The sequence below is a fragment of the Vipera ursinii genome (assembly GCF_947247035.1).
Source record: "Vipera ursinii genome assembly, chromosome: 6".
Taxonomy (NCBI): Eukaryota; Metazoa; Chordata; class Lepidosauria; order Squamata; family Viperidae; genus Vipera; species Vipera ursinii.
In genome coordinates this window covers 4,078,673-4,102,173 of record NC_139515.1, presented here as the reverse complement: position 1 = coordinate 4,102,173, position 23,501 = coordinate 4,078,673, and the positions used below count along the sequence as shown (strand labels likewise).

Sequence of the window (23,501 nt, the reverse complement as noted above, 5' to 3'; positions counted from 1 at the left end):
ACAAAAAAAAAGGTTCAATCAATCAATTTCAACTTCTCGCGGGAAAAAAAAGATCTCGCAAAGTTGGAATTGATTGATTGAACTTTTTAGTCCCACCCAGTCTGCCGTTACCACCGCAGCCATGCCCACCCAATAGGCCACACCCACCCATTTGGCCACACCCACCCGGCACCCGACGATACATAAGTGGGTTTTGGGTTGCAGTCTCTAAACGGTTCGCCATCACTGGTCACACTTATGACCATTGTAGCACATGACCAAAATTCAGGCGCTTGGCAAACTGACTCATATTTATGACGGTGGCAGCGTCCCGGGGTCACGTGATCCCCTTTTGCGACCTTCTGACAAGCAAAGTCAAGGGGGAAGCTAGACTCAAATCGTGTTACTAACGTAACAATTGCAAGTGATTCACTTAACAACCGGGTCAAGGAAGGGTGGCAAAGTGAGGCAAAACCCACTGAAACAAATGTCTCCCTTAGCAACATAAATTTTGGACTCAGTCGTAAGTCAGGGACTGCCTGTATGCCATTAGATTCCTGTGGAAAAATGTTGGAATTAATCCCTAGGAGATAAAATAAGTTTACTGTTCTATTCGGAGATGGACCTCAAATTTTGGATCAAGAGCAGAATGATTTCCTGTACATCTTTTTTTAAAAAAATAATATATATTTTTTTTATCTTTGTGACCTTAGGACACAGTTGTGGATTGAGGATTTCTTATACATTGATAACCTGGTAGAGGTATGGTCAGTTGCTTGCAATTTTAAGCAGTTACATGGTTCACAGTGGGTGGAAATCTCCAATAATAAGAGACCCTTTTGTTTTCATTTATTATATAAGGTAAAGGTTCCCCCGCACATGCGTGCTAGTCATTTCCGACTCTAGGGGCCGGTGCTCATCTCCGTTTCAAAGCCGAAGAGCCAGCGCTTGTCCGAGGACGCCTCCGTGGTCATGTGGCCGGCATGACTAGACGCCAAAGGCGCACAGAATGCTGTTACCTTCCCACCGGAGTGGTCCCTATTTTTCTACTTCCATTTTTACGTGCTTTCGAACTGCTAGGTTGGCAGAAGCTGGGACGAGTATCAGGCGCTCACTCTGTTACGCGGCACTCGGGATTTGACCTGCCAAACTGCCGACCTTCTGATCGACAAGCTCAGCGTCCTAACCCACTGAGCCACTGCGTCCCTAATATTTATTATATAGGAAGTGTTATTCCAACACTGGGCTCTTCTTGAAAAATACAGATAAAAGCATGAGTTTGGTATTGAGATTTTTAAGTCGTAAAACAATGTCAGTTTGTAATGTACTCCTAGTACATTAACTAATGCAATATTACTGAAAACAATTACTTTGTGTCTTCTTAGACTGCAATGCTGCTTTGCTAAATGCATGGTTTTTGTTTAATGTTTAGTTTATTAGTCATAATAGTGTAGTGCTTGGCTGTTTTATTGGTCGTAATTCATTCGGTGTCACAAACCTTTGCTTCTGTATAGTATATTTTGTGTACTATTTGCAGGAATGAGACAAAAGTTAACAGAATAACAGAGTTGGAAGGGACCTTGAAGGTCTTCTAGTCTAGCCCTCTGCTAAAGCAGGAGAACTTATACCATTCCAGACTGGTTGTCCAATCTCTTCTTAAAAACCACCAGCGTCGGAGCACCCACAACTTCTAGAGGCAAGCCGTTCCGCTGGTTAATTGTCCTGTCAGGAAATTTCTCCTTAGTTCTAGATTGCTTCTCTCCTTGCTTAGTTTACATCCGTTGTTTCTTGTTCTGCCTTCAGGGGCTTTGGAGAAGAGGTTGACACACACCCCTCTTCTTTGGGGCAGCCCCTCAAATATTGGAATACTGCTATACGGTGGCTCAGTGGGTTATGACGCTGAGCTTGTCGATCAGAAGGTCGGCAGTTTGGCGGGTCAAATCCCGAGTGCCGCGTAGCAGAGTGAGCGCCTGTTACTTGTCCCAGCTTCTGCCAACCTAGCAGTTCGGAAGCACGTAAAAATGCAAGTAGAAAAATAGGGACCACTCCGGTGGGAAGGTAACAGCGTTCCGTGCGCCTTTGGCATCTAGTCATGCCGGCCACATGACCACGGAGACGTCCTCGGACAAGCGCTGGCTCTTCGGCTTTGAAACAGAGATGAGCACCGGCCCCTAGAGTCAGAAACGACTAGCACGCATGTACGGGGGAACCTTTACCTTTACCTTTACCTTTATACTTTTGTTAGCACTCAATTCTAGGACAGGATGGCTACAAATTCAATGGCTATGTTCTCCTATTCTTTCCAGTCAAATTATTTTCAGATCCTATAAGGTAGGTATCACATTGGATTATCTTTGGAGAAGTCGCTTTGTGCTCTTGATTTATTAAAGGGCAGAAGTATTGCTTCAGTCACATACGACCACAGTAATCAATCTGAACAAGCCCATTTGAAGTTCCAAAATTATTGGCATGTTTCCGACAGATGAAACTCTTCAAAGCACTTCAAGGCATTGTTTACCTTAAAGAATCTTTATTGTTCGAGTAGCATAACATCGGCACTAGCACAATCGGAAGCCAAAAAGTGAATTCTCCTCCCCTGAGCACATAGTATCAAAGCACAATTCCCTCCTCCAATTCACAGTCCTAAATCACGTTCTCCAGTTAATTTGGAATGTGGGCTTCCCCTCCCGTTCTCCAGCCCGCCTGTTTCTTTATCATCTCTTATTTCAAAAGCCCCTGAATTGTTATGTCTGGCTAGCTCCCATCAAATTCCTCCTCCTCCCCCCAGTATCATCTAATGCTAAGAGCAAAACATAGGAAAGAAAAAGGCTGCGTCTCCCTACATTGCCAAAGCAAGAACATCCGATGTTAGCAGCATTGACGGTTGCGTTGACTGGCTGACACAACTGAGTTTCTGTGGAACACCACTTCTGAAGGAGATCAGCCCTGGCTGTCAAGACTCCTTGGAAAAGACACTGAGGTTGGGAAAGATGGGAAGGCGAAAGGCAGAGAACGAGATGGTCAGATAGGGTCATCAACGCAACGAACAGGAATTAGGGCAAAATCCTGGAGATGCTGGAGTAGAGGTCCCCAACCTTTTGGGCACCAGGGACCGGTTACCCTGAGAGAGGTTTTTCCATGGACCGGAGAGTGTGTGGTTTTGTGTGCTGCCTGCATCTCGCGGATGAGGCTTTGCTTGTTTGTGCGGACCGGTTGCTGGCATGCCGTGGCCACAGACCGGGCGTTGGGGACCTCTGCACTGGAGGATAGGGTGTACTCCGGTCCATGAGGCCAGGAAGAGCCAGACACGACTTAGCGATGTTGTGGGTTCAGTTATCTTGAAGGGTGGTTGGTGTTAGTTGTGAAGTCGTGTCCGACCCCTCGCGGCCCCATGGACAATGTTCCTCCAGGCCTTCCTGTCCTCCGCCATCTTCTGGAGTCCCTTTAAGCTTACGCCTCCTGCTTCAGTGACTCCATCCAGCCACCTCATTCTCTGTCGTCCCCTTCTTCTCTTGCCCTCAACCTTTCCCAGCATTAGGCTCTTCTCCAGTGAGTCCTTCCTTCTCGTTAGGTGGCCAAAGGATTTGAGTTTCAACTTCAGGATCTGGCCTTCTAAAGAGCAGTCAGGGTTGATCTCCTCTCTAGGACTGACCGGTTTGATCGCCTTGCAGCCCAAGGGACTCGCAGGAGTCTTCTCCAGCACCAGAGTTCAAAGGCCTCCATTCTTTGGCACTCAGCTTTTCTTATGGTCCAACTTTTACAGCCATACATTGCAACTGGGAAGACCATAGCCTTGACTATACGCACTTTTGTTGGCAGGGTGACGTCTCTGCTTTTTACTGTGCTGTCTAGATTTGCCATGGCTTTCCTCTCCAGGGGCAAGCATCTTGAAGTAGCTGGACCCTTTTAATCTAAAATTTAACTTACAAGCTTTGGATTGTAGGGCCAGGAAGGAGGAGAGGCTTAGAACATGCGGTTGCCGTCACTTTAAACCACTTCCAAACTCAGTGACACATCGGAGAGTAATGCAACCTGGAGCACAGCTTGATCTGACCCACAGTTCCTTTTCTGTGTGTCTGTTGGATTAGAAAAAAAGACGTAAGGAAGAACCGCCCTTTTGCTGTGTGCGGTTGGACCTCAGCAATCTTATCTCACGTGGTGGAGAGGATTTTGAAAGTCGTGGAGACCTTAGAGTGAGTTAGAAAAGATTACAAAGAATGCCCTTTTCCTGTGTGCGTTGGACTTTTGCAATCTTATCTCATGAGGTTGAGAAGATTCTGGAAGCTGTGGGGTCCTTGGGGCCGTCTGAGCTTGGGTTGTTTTCTTGCAGGCGTTTCTTGCAACGTCTGCATGGAAGCCACCAAGCTCTGACAACCCCAAGGACCCCACAGTTCAACTTTCAGCTACTCTCTTCTCTTCTCTTCTCTTCTCTTCTCTTCTCTTCTCTTCTCTTCTCTTCTCTTCTCTTCTCTTCTCTTCTCTTCTCTCCTCTCCTCTCCTCTCCTCTCCTCTCCTCTCCTCTCCTCTCCTCTCCTCTCCTCTCCTCTCTTCTCTTCTCTTCTCTTCTCTTCTCTTCTCTTCTCTTCTCTTCTCTTCTCTCTTCTGTTGGCTTCTGGAAAATTGAAATGCAACATCTCTAGTATTTCTATTCTTGCTGTCCCCCATTCCTGGATTGGAAAGCATAAAGTGAAAATTTAGATGTTGGTGGGGGGGGACAGTTGTCTCATAACTATCTTTACTCAAGGACACGAGAAGACCTTGATTAAAATTTGTTAGTCGATTTCCTCAAGATATATTCCTGATTGGGTAGCTGTCTTATTTTTTTCCCCCTCCGGTCACAAGAGACGCTCAGCTCTTGGATTGCCTATTTTGTGGGGGCTCACCTGGAAGATTTATTCTGCCTTTTGTTTGTTTGTTTGTTTTCTGCACTACTTAATACCGCACTACTTAATCATCAGCACCGTAAGAGATAACCCTCGGAAAAGGAATTTGCTTCTTGAAATAAATATTGAAATTAGATGGGAGACGAGAGCACGGTGATACCGATGACGGTGCATTTTTACTCAAGGGGTTTATCCACACAAAAAAAATAAGATTATGATGCTGGAATAATCTGACACTGCAATGACCCAAATCAGATAGAGGTAGTCCTCGACTTCACAGCTGTTCATTTAGTGACTGTTTGAAGTTACAACGGCACTGAAGGAAGCGACATGACTGTTTTTCACACTTAGGGCCTCCCCGTGGTCACGTGATCAAAAATTCAGACGCTTGGCAACTGACTTGTACTTACGACTGTCGCAGCGTCCCGGCGTCAGGTGATTCCCCCCTTTTGCGACCTTCTGACAGTGGGGAAACCGGAGTCACTTAACCGTGTTACTAACTTAGCAACTGCAGTGATTCATTTAGAACAGGAAAGGTGGGGCACAATTCACTTAGCAAATGTCTCGCATAGCAGCAGAAATTTTGGGCTCAGTTGTGGTCGTAAGTCGAAGACAACCTGTCCTTCATTCTCAGTTTACATAAAAAAAGTAGAGCGTTAATGCAGAAATGGTTGGGTCAGGGGCAGGCCACCTTGGCTCTTTTATGACTCGTGGACTTCAACTCCCAGAATTCCTGAGCCGACATGGCTCAGCTTGGAAACCTCTCCCTTTCCCCTCAGCGTGGCTGGCTGAGGAATTCTGGGAGTTGAAGTCCACGAGTCATAAAGCGTCCTAGGCCTAGGCCAGGGGTAGGCAACCTTGGCTCTTTTATGACCTGTGGACTTCAACTCCCAGAATTCCTGAGCCGACATGGCTCAGCTTGGAAACCTCTCCCTTTTCCCTCAGCTTAGGTGGCTGAGGAATTCTGGGAGTTGAAGTCCACAAGTCATGAAGGGGCCAAAGTTTCCCCCATGCTGGCTGAGGAATTGTGGGAGTTTGAAGTCCACAAGTCTTAAAGGAGCCAAGGTTTGCCTACCCCTGGGTTGGGTGCTTCTGTGCTGGTCGGAGCACCACAGTTGCCATTCTGTGCAAGCAGTCCTCAACTTAAGACCGCAACTGAGCCCAAAACTTTTGCGATAAAGTGAAACATTGGTTAAAGGGTTTTTTTTTTTGCCCTGTTTTACGACCTTTCTTGCCCCCATTGTTAAGTGAATCGCTGCAGGTGTTAATGACGATGTTGTTAAGTGAATTTCATTTCCCCATTGACTGCTTGTCCGGAGGTCGCCAAAGGAGACACTGCAACCGTCATAAATACGAGTCAGTTGCCAAGCGTCCGAATGTTAACCACGTGACCCCGGAGATGCTGCAACGGTTGCAAGCGTGAAAATCCGTCACGAGTCACTTTTTTCAGTGCCGCTGTAATTTTGAGCAGTCAGTAAATGAACTGTTGTAAGTTGAGGACTGCCTGTACATACATCCCTATCATAAATTCAGAAGGACCTACTTCTAAATCAGGGGTCTTCAAACTCGGCCCTTTTATGACTCGTGGACTTCAACTCCCAGAATTCCTCAGCCAGGCACACTGGCTGAGGAATTCTGGGAGTTGAAGTCCACGAGTCATAAAAGGGCCGAGTTTGAAGACCCCTGTTCAAAATAAAGCATGCACAGACATTTATTGCAATCATCTCTCTTTTTGGTGCTACAATATTTTAGCTTTTTATTATTATTATTATTATTATTATTATTATTATTATTATTATTATTATTATTTATTTATTTATTTATTTATTTATTTATTTATTATTTATTTATTAAATTTATATACCGCCCTTCTCCCGGAGGACTCAGGGCGGTGAACAGGGCATATAAATAGAAATACAAAAGTTAAAAAAGGATTAAATAATTGCCCAATTATTTTTGAAAAGGAAGTATCTTTTTTTTGTAAGGACGACTTCTAATGTTTGTATATATGTATTTCTTAACTTTCCCACAGATATGCACTTATTTGGCCATTATCCAGCTCATGATGATTTCTATCTAATAGTGTGCAATACCTGCAATCAGGTTATCAAGCCACAGGTTTTCCAGTCCCACTGCGGTAAGTGACACATTTTGTTCCTGGATTATGGCTCTGTTGACGTCCGTTTCATTTGCGTCCCTCCATCAGAATTCTGAATAGAACGGTGGAGGGGGGAAAAAAGAGAATAGATTGCTTGTGACTGTTTCAGGGGGGGTGTCTGTGGCAGAAGGTGACCCTCTGTGTATTTGTAACTAGCCCAAGACACTTTGCTGCTGGAGGTAGAGAATTTACATTCTTATGATCCTTGTTCACTCATCACTCCAGCGGGGAGAGGAATCCGCTAAGACCGGTACAGAAACCCAAGGAATAGAATTGAATTGAATTGAATTGAATTGAATTGAATTGAATTGAATTGAATTGAATAAGAAATATAGAATAGAAATAGAAATAATAAAATAGAATAGAATAAGAAATATAGAATAGAAATAGAAATAATAGAGTAGAATAGAATAGAATAGAATAGAATAGAATAGAATAGAATAGAATAGAATGAAGAATAGAATAGAATAGAATAGAAATACAGAATAGAATAGAAATATAGAATAGAATAGAATAGAATAGAATAGAATAGAATAGAATAGAACAGAGGAATGAAGATTAGGAATAGAATAGAAATAGAACATAATAGAATAGAATAGAATAGAATAGAAAATATGGAATGGAATAGAATAGAATAGAATAATCTTTATTGTCATTGTGTAACTCACAACGAAATTAAGTGCTGTCCACAGTGCACACTACACACGTCAAAACCACAAATAAGAACATACATTATATACACACATCCTTCACATTCTGTTCACCATTGCGCGCCCCTAATATCACACTTCAGTGTTACACTATACTGTGGTATATAATATGGTTACAGCTCTGGGATAAAAACTATTTTTCAGCCTATTTGTCTTTGTTTTTATTATCCTGTACCGTCTGCCAGATGGTAATAGTTCAAAAAAAGAACGTCTGGGATGAGATGAGCCTTGAAGAATATTTTGAGCTTTCCTAAGACAATGGGAACTGTACAGTTTGTCCGGGGTGGGTGGGTGGGGTGGGTGGAGATGGCAGCCAATAATCCTCTGGGCCAGGGGTCCCCAACCTGCAGTCCACAGCCCACTATTGGGCCGTGGCCTGCTGGCCCTCAGGCCATGGAGCAGGCTGGTCAGCGTGCGCACATGCGCATGTGCATTTGCCCCCAGTCGTGCTAGCGCTGCCGCTGGTAAGGAAAGGTGGCAAAAACGGGGCAATGCTAGTGCCTGCGTGGCAAAAATGGGGCGGTGCTAGCGAGTGTCACGCAGGCACTAGCACTGCCCCATTTGCATTGCGTGTGTTCATGGCCCTGTTTGTGTGTGCGCGCATGCGCACGAGTGTAAAATGCTTCCCCCTCCCTTTCCCTCCGTTCCGGCAAGCGAGAAAGTTTGGAGGCCTCCGCTCCATGCAGCCCTGTCTCCAGTAACCGTGTCAGACGTAGATATGGTAGGAAGAGGTAAAAGGACTCTGCTATCCTATTGAGCTCAGCGCCTCACCTGTGAGGAGACAAAACAGCGTGCAGCGAGTCCTCAGTTTCACAGCCGTTCGTTCAGCGACCGTCACTACAGCACCGGAACTAGTGACTTCACGACTGAGTTTCCCACTGATGTTGCAACATCCACGCGGGTCACACGATCAAAATTGAGATCGTCGGCAACTAGCCTTTCGGAAGTTGGGAGGGAAGCCGGGACCAAAAACAGATTGCGGAGCGAGGCGACAATCACAGAAAAGAACTCCAGGAACCAAGGGAAATGCAAGTCGTCCTCGACTTACGAGCACAGCTGAGTCCAACATTTCATTACATCGTTAAGTGAGGTGTGCCACAATTGTTAAGGGAATCGCTGCACTCGCATCATTCGATCGTGAAGCAAATCTGACTTGGCTTGGCGGAAGCTGGCTGGAAAAGATACAAATGGGACGCTGCAGCCGTCGTAAGTACATGCCAGTTGCCAAGCCTCTGAGCTTTGGTCACATGACCCTGGAGATGCGGCAAAGGTAATCCTCGACTTACCGCCGTTCATTTAGTGACCGATTGAAGTTACAACGGTACTGCAAAAAGGGACTTAACGGCTGCCTTTCGCCCTTACAACCATCCCTATGATCACGTGATCGAAATCCAGACGCTTGGCAACGGGTTCATATCTATGACGGTCGCAGCGACCCTGGGAGTCACGCGGTCCCCTTTTGCAGCCTTCTGACAAGCAGAGTCAAGCCAGGTTCGCGTAGCAGCCGTGATCCTAACTTAACGAGTGCAGCGATCTGCTTATCAATGGCGGCAAGGTAAGTCGTAAAAGCGGGCAAAACCTCACTTAACGGCGTCTTGCTTGGCAAGGGAAATTTTGGGCTCAGTTGCGCTCGTAAGTCGAGGACGTCCTGGACTTCCACTGTGGAGGAAGGAGAATGAAGGTTGCCTTTGTGTCTGAGACACACTTGAAGGACTTGCGTGAGTCCTTAAACGATTTCCTCCTTTTTCCTGGCTCCGAACTGTACATCGCCACCCACTAAATAATTTTTTTTATAAAAGCTATTTTCTGCTTCCCAGCAGCCTTCAGAGCCTGAACGAGAAGCGAACTTCACCTGGTTTGGTGCCATGTTTGAGATCAGACTTATCATGGCTTGAGTTCCGAGGAGCCCAACATAACTCTGATGAGCCAGTAAGACAAGCCAACATTTGTCAGACCTTGCTGCCGCTAATTAACCTAGGAACAATTTGCCGTTGATTGCAATCGCACTCAAAATAACCGGTATTGATCCCTTGGGTCCGGGATGCCCATTCCTCACGTTGCTGTCTTTAATGGCCTGGCCCGGATTAATTTCTCGTAATGTCGACGCCACATTTGAACGGGACACGTTTGTCTGTCTGTCTGTCAGAATTGGCCTCAATGCAGACCATAATGGGACTGCTGATTTACAAAGAGGTGGTTTCAGTGAGTTTCCCCAAACAAGGGGTGTAACGTTTGGAGGACGTGACCTTGGCACATATAGACTATAGACTTTCCAGGACTGTGGGAATCGGCTGTCTCCATAATCCTCTTTTAGTTCTGTGGACTTTTATTTGAAGCCATATTATAGGATCAGGTGCATAGTTATTTTGGGCCATTTCTAGCCCAAAATGAGAGAATATACATTTGGAAGGAAATCTTGTTAATCGTTAATCATCAAAACGGCCTTGAGTCCCTTCCTTTTCCATGTATATTTAGACAGCTTGACTGAACAAGCTTGATTATTTCGTGGTGTCAGCGCAACGTAATTTATCTGAGTATTAAAGATTGTTCTGTTAGGTATATGTTTCTTTTTTTTTAATTCATTGCATGCATTTTCTTTTCTTTTTTTTTGTAACGGGCACTTACCGTACCTTACCACATTTGAAATATCTTCCGTAATCTCCAGGTCTGTGTGTTGGAGCTGGAACTACACCCTGCTTTTATTTTTTTATTGTTTTACTGCAAAACGTTTATTTTTTAAAAAAAGAATTTTGTAATTCTGAAGCGGGATCGACAGCTTAAATGTGTGGACACTATTTGTACTTTTGTTTTTTCTCTGTCCAGTTATGAATTAGCTCCCCGTACCTAACTCCTTGATTTTATTATGGTGTTTTCTGAGGAATGGCTAATGAATATTGCTGCCTAATGGTTTTTAATTAGGCTAGTATTGTGTGGCTAAATCAAAGAGGAATATGAAAGGATTTCAGTCGAATACTTAATATACAGGTTTTTTTTGTCTTAGGATCCTTATTGGAAAAAAGGCTTAGTCACTGCATTATTATAGCCATATAAGAAAGATATGAATAACTGGGTGTTTTTTTTAAAGGAAGCGATTGCAAGACAGCAGAAGGTATATATATATTTGTGGTTTCTTGGTATTTAAAAGGCATTTATTTCCTCTAATGTTCACAGTTGTGGATAGTAATAATAACAATAATAGTACGAATACAAACAGATCTTGAGAAAGAGAAGCTATTGATTGTGCTGAAATAGTTTTCAAGAAGAAAATCAGCAAAGGGCACCAAACTCAGGTTACTTTAGTTTTAGGTGCCATGATACAAGTGAAAAAGGTGTGGAGAATTGTAGCTTTGCTTGATAATGACAATTACCAATTTACTAATCAATTGAATATTATTGATAGCCGCTGCAGCACATGAAAGGCTGTGGTTAAGGCTTTAAAAGCAGTTTTATCTTGTTTGTGATTCCTAAGTTGGAAACAGTGAATGACGTTCTCACTGCGGGTGTTGGTTTGACTCCAGATAAATATTACATATGGCAATAATATTATATATTATTCCCTCCAAGCAGCCTTGAGGAAAGAGCTGGAGGCCATTGCTGAAAAGGATGGGCTACCTAGCCAGGGACAAAGGGATAAAATGGTATCCATGGAAATTAACCCCGGTTAATGTGTTGCTAGGGGGATGCGGTGGCTCAGTGGGTTAGGACGCTGAGCTTGTCGATCAGAAGGTCGGTAGTTTGGTGGGTCGAATCCCGAGTGCTGCGTAACAGTGAGCGCCTGTTACCCGTCCCAGCTTCTGCCAACCTAGCAGTTCGAAAGCACATAAAAATGCAAGTAGAAAGATAGGGACCACTACGGTGGGAAGGTAATAGCGTTCCGTGCGCCTTTGGCGTCTAGTCATGCCGGCCACATGACCACGGAGACGTCCTTGGACAAGCGCTGGCTCTTCGGCTTTGAAACAGAGATGAGCACCGGCCCCTAGAGTCGGAAAGAACTAGCACGCATGTGTGGGGGAACCTTTACCTTTACTAATGCGTTGCTAAAATTGAATTAATACTTTTTCAGAGAAATTGGCCGAACACGGTGAAATTGGGCTGCGTGAAAGAGTCATGCGGCCGGCGCTGTCGAAATTTGATAAAAAAATACAATTCAATCAGTGAGTCAAATCAAAGAGCCTTGGTGGAGCAGTGGGCTAATGCCTCCTTAAGTAACACCAGCTGCCTGCCATTAGTGCAGGTTCAAGTCCCACCAGGCTCAAGGTTGACTCAGCCTTCCATCCTTCCGAGGTAGGTAAAATGAGGACCCAGATTGTTGGGGGCAATTAAGCTGACTTTGTAATAATGCCGCTTGGGGTGTGTGTGAAAGCCCAAATAAGCAGGCATATACATAGAATGAAGGCTACTGCTAAGCTTGTAAGCCGCCCTGAGTCTTCGGAGAAGGGCGGGATATAAATGGAATTAAAATAAATAAATAAATAAAATAAATTAATAGCAAGGGCTGTTTTGAACGTAGAGCTATTTCATCTCGGCACGCGGCGTTCTGCGATTAGCGGAAGGTCGAAGCCGCAAAGGGAAGCGTTTTATGAACAGTTCAGGCGTGCTTACATCAAGTCCAATCAAAGCTTGAGTCCGTCAACCTTGGTTAGTTCTGAGGTTAACACCGATAATGTTACCTAGCTGGGTATTGAGAGGCCTGCATGAAAACAGCCAAGCTCAGAGCGTCAAAAGGCTCCACTGGTTTAATCCCGAGCTACAGGTATTTATTCTCTTCTTCTGTCAATCTGGAAAAACGCTGTTTTGGTTTAATTTTTCGGGTGCTTAATAACAGTGTACCCCAGGAGGGTCCCCACATGTCTGTCTGTCTGTCTGTCTGTCTGTCTGTCTGTCTCTCTCTCTCTCTCTCTCTCTCTCTCTCTCTGTGTGTGTTAAAACAGTCAGAGATGGTTGGCATGAAATTACAGGGACTCCTCGACTTTACAACCATTCACTGAGCAACCATTCAAAGTTACAAGGGTACCGGAAAAAGAGACTCATGGCTGGTTTTAACACTTACACTGCAGCACCCGTGTGGTCTTGTGAGCAGTGTTGAGTGCTAGGCAACCGACGTGTATTTACAAGGGTTAACAGAATAACAGAGTTGGAAGGGACCTTGGAGGTCTTCTAGTCCAACCCCCTGCTCAAGCAGGACACCCAATACCATTTCAGGCAAGTGGCTGTCCATCCTCTTCTTCAGTGTTAGAGCGGCCACAATTTCTGGAGGGGAAGCTGTTCCACTGATTAATTGTTCTGACTGTCGGGAAATTCCTCCTTAGTTCCAGGTTGCTTCTCTCCTTGATCTGTTTCCATCCGTTGCTTCTTGTCCTGCCTTCAGCCGCTTTGGAGAAGAGCTTGACTCCCTCTTCTTTGGGGCAGCCCCTGAGATATTGGAAGACTGATATCATGTCATCCCTGGCCCTTCTTTTCATTTAATTAGGCCTACCCAATTCCTCTTCGGGCACTTTGGAGAATAGCTTGACTCCCTCTTCTTTGTGGCAGCCCCTGAGATACTGGAACCCTGCTATCATGTCAACCCCAAGTCCTTCTTTTCCTTAAATCGGACATAGCCCAATTCCTGCAACCGTTCTTTATGTGTTTTGGCCTCCGGTCCCCTGATCATCTTTGTTGCTCTTCTCTGCCCTCTTTTCCAGAGTCTGAACATCTTTTTTTATACCTTGGCAACCAAAACTGGATTCAGTATTCCAAGGGCAGCCTTACCAAGGCCTTACAGGCTTGTGGTGTCCCAGGATTGTGGGATTGACCCCCCCGCCCCCACCTCCAGTATTCCCAGCTGGCGTCCGACGAGCAAAGTCAACGGGGCAATCCCGTTTCACTCGACAGGCGCCTAGCAACCGTGGCTACAAAAAGGGTCATAAAAGGGGGAGCAACTCGCGGAAGAACTGTCTTGCTTAGCAACGGCAATTTCAAGCTCCCCAGCGGTCGTACGTTGAGGGCAACCCCCGCTCCCTTATCTAATACGTGGCAGTCCCTTCTGGGCGAGCATCTTGCAGTGCCTAAAGCAGCCCACGCTTCCTCTCGGCTACGGTCCTCTGTTGCCCTGACAACAATGCTGAGGTTGCAGAGGAAGAAGCTGTTCCTCATCCTGGAAGTTCTCTCATTTTTTTAGAAAGCAAGCAGATTTGCTTGTCTCTCTGCTTGGGAGAAGGGACACGGTGGCTCAGTGGGTTAGGATGCTGAGCTTGTCAATCAGAAGGTTGGCAGTTTGGCAGGTCGAATCCCGAGTGCCGCGTAGCAGAGTGAGCGCCTGTTACGCGTCCCAGCTTCTGCCAACCTAGCAGTTCGAAAGCACGTAAAAATGCAAGTAGAAAAATAGGGACCACTACGGTGGGAAGGTAACAGCGTTCCGTGCACCTCTGGCGTCTAGTCATGCCGGCCACATGACCACGGAGGCGTCCTCGGACAAGCGCTGGCTCTTCGGCTTTGAAAGAGAGATGAGCACCGGCCCCTAGAGTCAGAAACGACTAGCACACATGTGCAGGGGAACCTTTACCTTACCTTACCTTGGCTGCCCAAGCACGTAGCATCTGGAACGGACTCTCCCGTTCTACTTTCCTTGCTCTCCACGTCCCCAACAGCAATGGATTCGCCTAGGAAACGCTTGCTAAAATATCCACAAGGGATGTCAGTTCTCGCCTCTTAAAGGCACTTGTGACAGCTGGTGATTAAAAGTGGTTACATCGACATGGTTTGTTTCATAAAATCAGTCCCGTGACAAACAAAGCTAGGTTCTCGTAGCTAAACACTGTTCAGCTAAACATTTGCTCAGTGGGGTTTGCCCCATCTTACGACTTTTCTTGTCACAGAAGTTAAGCAGATCACTGAAGTTGTTCAGTGAGTCATGCAGCCGTTAAGTGAATCGGGCTCCCCACCCCTCCCCCAATTGATTTTGCTTGTCGGAAAGTTGCAAATGGCGATCACGCGACCCTGGGGCCCTGCCCCGGTCATGAATATTTGCGCCTGGATATCGATCAGGTAACCGTGAGGGACGCTGCTATAATCGTAAGCGTGAAATCTGGCCATCAGTCACTTTTTTTTTCTCAGCGCTGTCGTAACTCCCCCTAAAGGAACGGCTGTAAGTGGAGGACTCAATTCCATTGCTTGTTTCCTATCTGATAGCAGATCTATAGCCATTTACACTGTAATTTCTTCTTTGTAGAGTCGGGAAATGGCCCAGTTCTTTCTGGGTTTTCAGATTTTTGCTTCCAGTATATGCTGATCTACAGTTCCTAAATTGCAATTCGCTTGATTCCCTGCTCTTGATAGAGATCAACTTCTGAGTGGCATTTTTGTGTCTTAAGTCAACCCAATTTAGGTAACTTTGTGAGACAGAGTTTACCATGCCCTTTTCTTTATACTATTGTTGTTGTTAGTTGCAAAGTCATGTCTGACCCATTGTGACCCCATGGACAACGTTCCTCCAGGCCTTCCTGTCCTCTACCATCTTCTGGAGTCCATTAAAGCTCACACCTACTGCTTCAGTGACTCCATCCAGCCACCTCATTCTCTGTCGTCCCCTTCTTCTCTTGCCCTCAACCTTTCCCAGCATGAGGCTCTTCTCCAGTGAGTCCTTCCTTCTCATTAGGTGGCCAAAGTCTTTGAGTTTCAACTTCAGGATCTGGCCTTCTAAAGAGCAGTCAGGGTTGATCTCCTCTAGGACTGACCGGTTGGATCGCCTTGCAGTCCAAGGGACTCGCAGGAGTCTTCTCCAGCACCATAGTTCAAAGGCCTCAATTCTTTGGCGCTCAGCCTTTTTTACGGTCCAGCTTTCACTGCCATACATTGCAACTGGGAAGACCATAGCCTTGACTATACGCACTTTTGTTGACATGATGATGTCTCTGCTTTTTAGTGTGCTGTCTAGATTTGCCATGGCTTTCCTCCCGAGGAGCAAGCGTCTTTTAATTTCTTGGCTGCAGTCCCCGTCTGCGGTGATCTTGGAGCCCAGGAACATAAAATCTGTCACTACCTCCATTTCTTCCCCATCTATTTGCCAGGAATTGAGAGGGCCGGATGCCATGATCTTGGTTTTCTTAATACTGTACACTTAGATTAAGTGTGGGCTGATCAACTCTTTCCTTTTCAGTTCAGCACCTGGACATTTTATTTATTTATTTATTTATTTATTTATTTATTTATTTATTTATTTATTTATTTATTTATTTATTTATACGTATATACCGCCCTTCTCCCGTAGGACTCAGGGCGGTTCACAAGGTTTTTTAAAACAATGCAACAAGTTACAAAAATTAAAAACAATTAAAATAATTACACTGACCTTGAAATAAAAACCCAATTACAATTAAAAATACAATTAAAACCCCAGTTAATACTCTCAGTCTAGGCCAGAAAGCTCGAAGAGCCAGGTCTTCTATATTTTCTCTATATAGGTTGTCCTTGACTTACAACAGTTCATTTAGCGACGGGTCAAAGTTACAATGGCACTGGAAGAAGGGACTTGTGGCCATTTTTCACACTTAGGACCATTGCCACATCCCCATTGTCCCGTGATTTATATTTGTACGCTTGACAACTGACTCACAGTTATGACAGTTGCGGTGTCCCCAGGGTGATGTGAGATATTGGGAGCCTGTTATCCTGTCCCCCCTTGTCCTTCTCTTCATTAAACTAGACATACCCAATTCCAGCAACCAACCTTTAATGTTTTAGCTTCCAGACCCCTAATCATGGACATTGCCAACAAATTCGGAGTGCTTGCGTATGGTTAGGAGGGCATTGACTTTTCTAGCCTGTCCTATCTATGTTTCCTGGAAAAATACATGGGAAAATCCCATTGGAGGAAAATTCCACTTAGGGTTAGGGTTAGGTCACCATGAACTTGGAGATCAAAATGGACATCACCAACAAATTTGGAATACTTGGGTATAGTTAGGAGGGCACTGACTTTTCTAGCCTGCCCTATCTATGTTTCCTGGAAAAATACATGGGAAAATCCCATTGGAGGAAAATTCCACTTAGGGTTAGGGTTAGGGTTAGGTCACCATGAACTCATAGAGCAAAATGGACCTTGCCAACAAATTTGGAGTGTTTGCGTATGGTTAGGAAGGCATTGACTTTTATAGCCTGCCCTATCTATGTTTCCTGGAAAAATACATGGGAAAACCCCATTTGAGGAAAATTCCACTTAGGGTTAGGGTTAGGTCACCATGAACTCATAGAGCAAAATGGACACTGCCAACAAACTCAGAGTGCTTGGCTCTGGTTAGGAGGGCACTGACTTTTCTAGGCTGCCCTGTCTATGTTTCCTGGTAAAATACATGGGAAAATCCCATTGGAGGAAAATTCCACTTAGGGTTAGGTCACCTTGAACTGATAGAGCAAAATGGACATTGCCAAAAACCTCGGAGTGCTTCGATATGGTTAGGAGGGCACTGACTTTTCTAGGCTGCCCTGTCTATGTTTCCTGGTAAAATACATGGGAAAATCCCATTGGAGGAAAATTCCACTTAGGTCATATAACTGAGTAATATAGTATATTACTAAGTAGGTCTCCAAGACAAATTCCAACTGCAAGGAAAAAAACAGCACTATTACACACACACACACCTCTGACTGTTCTTAAAATACCGTCTTTATACATCCTGAAATGTAAGTGCTGGAACAAAGAATCAGGCTGTTCTCCTTATTAAAGAAGCAATACAGTTAGTCCTCAACTTATAACCGTTCATTTAGTGACCTTTTGAACAAGAAGCAACGGATGGAAACTAACCAAGGAGAGAAGCAACCTGGAATTAAGGAGGAATTTCCTGACAGGGAGAACAATCAATCATTGGAACAACCTGCCTCCAAAACCTGTGAATGCTCCAACAATGGTGGTTTTTAAGAAGAGACTGGACAGTCATTTGTCTGAAATAGTATAAGTTTCCTTCCTGAGCAGGGGGTTGGACTAGAAGACCTCCAAGGTCCCTTCCAACTCTGCTATTCTATTTTATTCTATTCTATTCTATTCTATTCTATTCTATTCTATTCTATTCTATTCTATTCTATTCTTCATTCCATTCCATTATTCTATTCTATTCTATTCTATTCTATTCTATTCTATTCTATTCTATTCTATTCTATTCTATTCTATTCTATTCTATTCTTCATTCCATTATTCTATTCTATTCTATTCTATTCTATTCTATTCTATTCTATTCTATTCTATTCTATTCTATTCTATTCTATTCTATTCTTCATTCCATTATTCTATTCTATTCTATTCTATTCAATTCAATTCTATTCTATTCTATTCTATTCTATTCTATTCTATTCTATTCTATTCTATTCTAAAATGTTGGGCTCAACTGAGTCGTAAGATTAGCTATACTACACTATTGAAAATTCTAATTGTATCACTTTTAAGATAATATCCACGACAGCCAGTACGGTGTAGTGGTTTGGGCATCAGGCTAAAATTTGGGAGATGCTGAATTCTAGTCCTGTTTAGGTACAAAGGCTGCTGGGTGATCTTGGGCCACTCATTCTATCTCAGCCCTAGGAAAGAAGCAATGGCAAACCGCTTCTGAAATCGCGCCAAAAAAACCTTCAGGGACTGGTCTAGGGGCAGTGGCCAGGATTCCACGCATCTTCTCTACACAAATATTCTAAAAATTAATTTATTCTGAAACAGGAATGCTGAAACAAGGAATAAGCCGTTGGCCTTTCCAGATCAGTGAGACTCTTAATAACCTGATGTTGGGTGACTGAATTAGTGGCAAGTCAACATCCAAGTTTCCTACAGTTTACTTTTTAAATTGGACCGCTTTTTCACAACTTCCCAGAATTTTAGGCTGCTTACTTGCTGCGTTATATCCAGCAGGGGGAGACTCTGTATTAAAAATTGCCCTTCCTGATTTCTCTTTTATTGGACTTAAAAGGTTTCTTCTGAAAATGAAGTACGGATAACAAAATGCTTTCTTTCCGAAGGGCGTAATAATTCCTACAATCCCCACTTGGAAGCTCGTCCCACGGATTCATCGAGGATTTTCCTAATAAGTGTCACAATGCGGGAAACAAATCTGAAGTCGCGTAAATTGCCCTACGCCGTTTACGAATGCAATTGAAAGAGCCGTAAGAGCAAACAGATCAAGTAACGGCTGAAGAATTTCAGATTTTTTTTTTTTAGAAATCTCTTCACAGTAAAGATGAGTGCGTGCACGTGGCATTAACACGCTCGTATACGTTTGTGTTTACATAGGCCTTATTTCCATCTCTCTACTCGAAATGAATCATTCAAGGACTGGCTTATTTTTAGAAAACAGAAGAGTTTCTTCTGTGTTAATATTTCTTTTTCTCAACTAAGGTCAGATTCTACAAGTCAACCCTCAGCTACATAATATTCTCTTATATTGATAATATTTTTTTTCTTCCTGCCTTGCAGTGACTTAGATGGGCCAGTGCTTTTTACATCATTGAAGATTAAAAGCAGTCCTCGATTTACATTTCACTGAAAAAAAGTGACTTATGAGATTTTTCACACTTAACGACCATTCCAGCATCCCCCCGAGGGTCACCTGATCAAAAGTCAGACCCTAGGCAACAGGCTCATACTTATGACGGTCGCAGAGTCCCGGGGTCACGTGATCCTCGCTTGTGACCCTCAGACAAGCAAAGTCAACGGGGGAAGCCAGATCACCGTAACCGCCCATGTTGCTAACTTAACAGCTACCGTGATTCCCTTCAAAGCTGTGGGAAGAAAGGTCGTAAAACGGGACAAAACTCATGCAACCAACGTCTTGCTAAGCAACAGAAATTTTGGGCTGAATTGAGGTCGTACGTCGAGGACTACCTGTAGGAAATGGTAGTACTTATCAGAGATTGGCTGATCTTAAAAAAAAAACAAAGAGCTAAGAAAGGCTGGACGTGATTAGCGTAAGGATGGGAGACCATGAGGAAATGCCCATCTCTATGGGAGATTTTATTTATTCGTAAAATGGGAGGATACCGAAATTCTCTTCCTTGGGTGGGTGTCATGGAATTGACGGCTCTACCCCAGAAGAAGGGTTTTGTTTGAGCCCCAAGGTTTATGTCTACGGTGAGAAATTGTGTCCATACCCCACATTCCTTCTTTAGCGAACGCACCGGTAATCCTCGATTTATGGCCGCAATTAGGACAAGGATTTCCATTGCTAACCAAGATGGTTGTTAAGGAAGTCGTGCCTTATATTAAGACCATTATGCATTTTTATGCAGCGTAAGGGGTACGGAACCTCGGCTCTTTTAGGACTCATGGGCTTCAACTCCCAGAATTCCTGAGTCAGCATAGCTGACTCAGGAATTCTGGGAGCTGAAGTCCATGAGTCCTAAAAGAGCTGAGGTTCCCTACCCCTCAGGAATAAAGATAGTTCTCAATTTAACGACCGTCCATTTAATGACTCCTTGACAGTGGCACTGAAAAAAATGACCTACGACCGTTTTTCACACTTAACGATCATTGCAGCGTCCCGCACGGTCATGTGATCAAAGTTCAGAGGCTCGGCAACTGACGTGTACTTAACGACGGTTGCAGCGTGATCTCCTTTTGCGACCTTCTGGCAAGCATAGTCGATGGGGGGAGCCGCATTCACTGAACAGCCGTGTGACTAATTTAACAGCTGCAGTGATTCACTTAACGAATGCGGCCAGCGAGGTCATCAAATGGGGCAAAACTTTCCCACTTTCACAACCGTCTCGCTTAGCACGGCAGGAAAAGTGGGCCTCAATTGCGGTCCAGAAGGGATCGTTTCCCCTCGAATCGCCACGAGCAGAATTAGTTGAGCTGATACTCCAAAACGATACTCCTCTCATCCTGCTACTCTTCTACTCTAGGAGTAGATCCGGTGAATTTTCCCAAAGCCAAAAAAAAAAAAAATTAAAAAAAAATCCCTTAAATCTATCCGAATCATCCGTGGTCGTCCTGTGTTGGAGCTGACAGACAGGGTGTGTGACATGGGGTGTTTCATTTTTTTTGTGTAGTTCAGAGCAGTCGGTGCCTCGAGTGCAAATCTGCTGCAGTTGGAGCAGAATCTGCCTCCCTTCCAGCCTTTTGCGGAGTAATTGTGTTGTTGCTGTCATTCTGGGACAGGGTCCCTAACATGAGTCATTTTGTGTTCTGGCGGTTTGCGTGTTGTTTACAGTCGTCCTCGAACGGAGTTAGCTTGGCAGGCCGAGCTTCCATGTAAGTTGTTTCCGTTTTTACTTTTTTTTCATCTAGCGCGATCCCGTTCTGCGTGGTTTCTCTCCCCCTGAGCAGAAATTAAGAACTTTTTTAGTCGTTATATTTCGGAAGCTTTAATAATCTCGTGGTGTTGCCCAAAAACAAACGGGAAAGTAATGTTGTCAGAGCGTGTCAGGGAGTTTGCAAAGGGGTCAACAAACGGCTTTTTATTAGAAAAGATCCGGGTTTGTAAGGCTGGCAGTTGGGTTCCGATTGGCAGCTTACACCAAGTAGCACAACTGAGCAGTTTACACCAAGTAGCACAGCTGAACTCCGTTTGCCATATTTTTTTTCTTGCCAACAACTCTTGTTTGACACTGTTGTAAGGTGACACTCTGAAACATGTCTTTGTTGAAAGACTGGAAATAATTGTCCGGACTTGCAAACTTTACAGATGCTCGTTTGGGTTGTTCCTTTCTCCAAACGTCACCGTGATCTTGTTAGTCGATGTTCTGGTTTCACTTAAAATCTGAGTTAGCAGGGTACAGAGTGTGCTGGAGTTGTCACTGAGAAAGCGAAAGTACTTAACATGTTTATAACCCTTGGCTGTGTAGCAAACTGCCTTTAAACCTACGTTTTCCCAGCTACTTCAGTTCTCTTTGTGGGTTTACAATTTTGGGGGTTGTTTTTTTTTTTAAAAGAAATCTTGCAATATGCCCTTTTTTTTTTTTTTGCTTTCACCGTTGAGCATTTTAAAATGGGTATCTTGACTCCACGATGATTTTGTGACCGGTTTTAAAAAAAACAAAAAAAAAAGGAATGTTTGCATAGCTAAAATATTTCACAGCCTCTGCAAAAGACAAAAATTGATGACTTCCGCAGTTAATAAAAATTTTGAGGCCGAAGCAGACTGGTCAGTCCGAGGACATTATTCTAGTAAGTACAAATATCCTGAAACTCTTGGGGCCAAGAATTCTGTCTTTTCTTGTTAGTGCGTAGTGTTAAAACGTTTTAAGTCACGGACGGACTTGTGCAATCTGGGAAGGCTTGTGGAGAAGGCCTCACTCTGGCTGCTGTTGTGTTGTGCGATATCTTCTCGGTGCAAAGGTTGCTGTTTTCAGGAGGGGGGGGTCTTTCCCCCCTCCCTTTCCCCCCTTTTTTTACACAAACAATACATTCTGTAACCGTTTGCGCTGTTTCTACTGCTGTAATGCAATTTAACCCCCCCCCCTCGACAACAGAAAAGCCATTTCCAGAGCACGTATCCTGCAAATTGAAATTCTGCACTCTAGGCCACGACACTCCTGTATTGTAAATAGATTGGACTCTGTGGGAGCATCACTGAAGGAAAAAAAAATAAAATTCTGTTCTTGTATTTTGCTGAGAACAGGGAAAGGTAAACCAGAGATAGAGATTTTTTTTTCTTTTCCCCCTTTCCATTTTGTCAAGTTGCATTTAATGTCCTCCAGTGGAACGAATAATTGGGGCTTATTTAGCTGTGCTTCACCAGGCTGGAGGTGAAGCATTTTAGCAGAACAATCTCTCAGGGGCTGCCCCAAAGAAGAGGGAGTCAAGCTATTCTCCAAAACACCAGAAGGCTGGACTAGAAGTAACGGATGGAAACTCATCAAGGAGAGAAGCAACCTGGAGCTAAGGAGAAATTTCCCGACAGTCAGAACAATTAACCAGTGGAACTCCTTGCCTCCAGAAGTTGTGGGTGCCTCATCACTGGACATCTATTTGTCTGACAAAGCATAGGATTTCCTGCTTGAGCAGGGGGTTGGACTAGAAGACCTCCAAGGTCTCTTCCAACTCTTGTTATTTATTCTATTCTATTCTGTTCTGTTCTGTTCTGTTCTATTCTATTCTGTTCTTCATTCCTATATTCTATTCTATTCTATTCTATTCTATTCTCAATAAAGATTCTGTTCTGTTCCATTCCATTCCATTCCATTCCATATTTTCTATTCTATTCTGTTCTGTTCTGTTCTATTCTCAATAAAGATTCTGTTCTGTTCTGTTCCGTTCCATTCCATTCCATTCCATATTTTCTATTCTATTCTATTCTATTCTATTCTATTCTATTCTATTCTATTCTATTCTATTCTATTCTATTCTATTCTATTCTATTCTATTCTTCATTCCTATATTCTATTCTATTCTGTTCTATTCTATTCTATTCTCAATAAAGATTCTGTTCTGTTCCGTTCCATTCCATTCCATTCCATATTTTCTATTCTATTCTGTTCTGTTCTGTTCTATTCTCAATAAAGATTCTGTTCTGTTCCGTTCCATTCCATTCCATTCCATATTTTCTATTCTATTCTGTTCTGTTCTGTTCTTCATTCCTATATTCTATTCTATTCTGTTCTGTTCTATTCTATTCTCAATAAAGATTCTGTTCTGTTCCATTCCATTCCATTCCATTCCATATTTTCTATTCTGTTCTGTTCTGTTCTATTCTCAATAAAGATTCTGTTCTGTTCTGTTTCGTTCCATTCCATTCCATTCCAATCCATATTTTCTATTCTATTCTGTTCTGTTCTGTTCTGTTCTGTTCTTCATTCCTATATTCTATTCTA

At 43.8% G+C, this 23,501-nt stretch overlaps 1 protein-coding gene across 5 annotated transcripts in view; it reads left to right on the top strand.

The window, feature by feature from the left end:
* Positions 1-23,501, top strand: part of ATXN7L1 (ataxin 7 like 1) — a 76,500-nt gene that overhangs the window by 21,946 nt on the left and 31,053 nt on the right. For 4 of the 5 annotated variants that reach the window (XM_083366249.1, XM_083366250.1, XM_083366248.1 and 1 more), the window contains exon 3: positions 6,895-6,999. In XM_083366249.1, the coding sequence (XP_083222375.1) occupies positions 6,895-6,999 (105 nt within the window). Of the gene's footprint in view, positions 1-6,894; positions 7,000-20,813; positions 20,941-23,501 lie in introns of those variants that run through there. The other variant, XM_083366251.1, reaches the window with a different exon arrangement.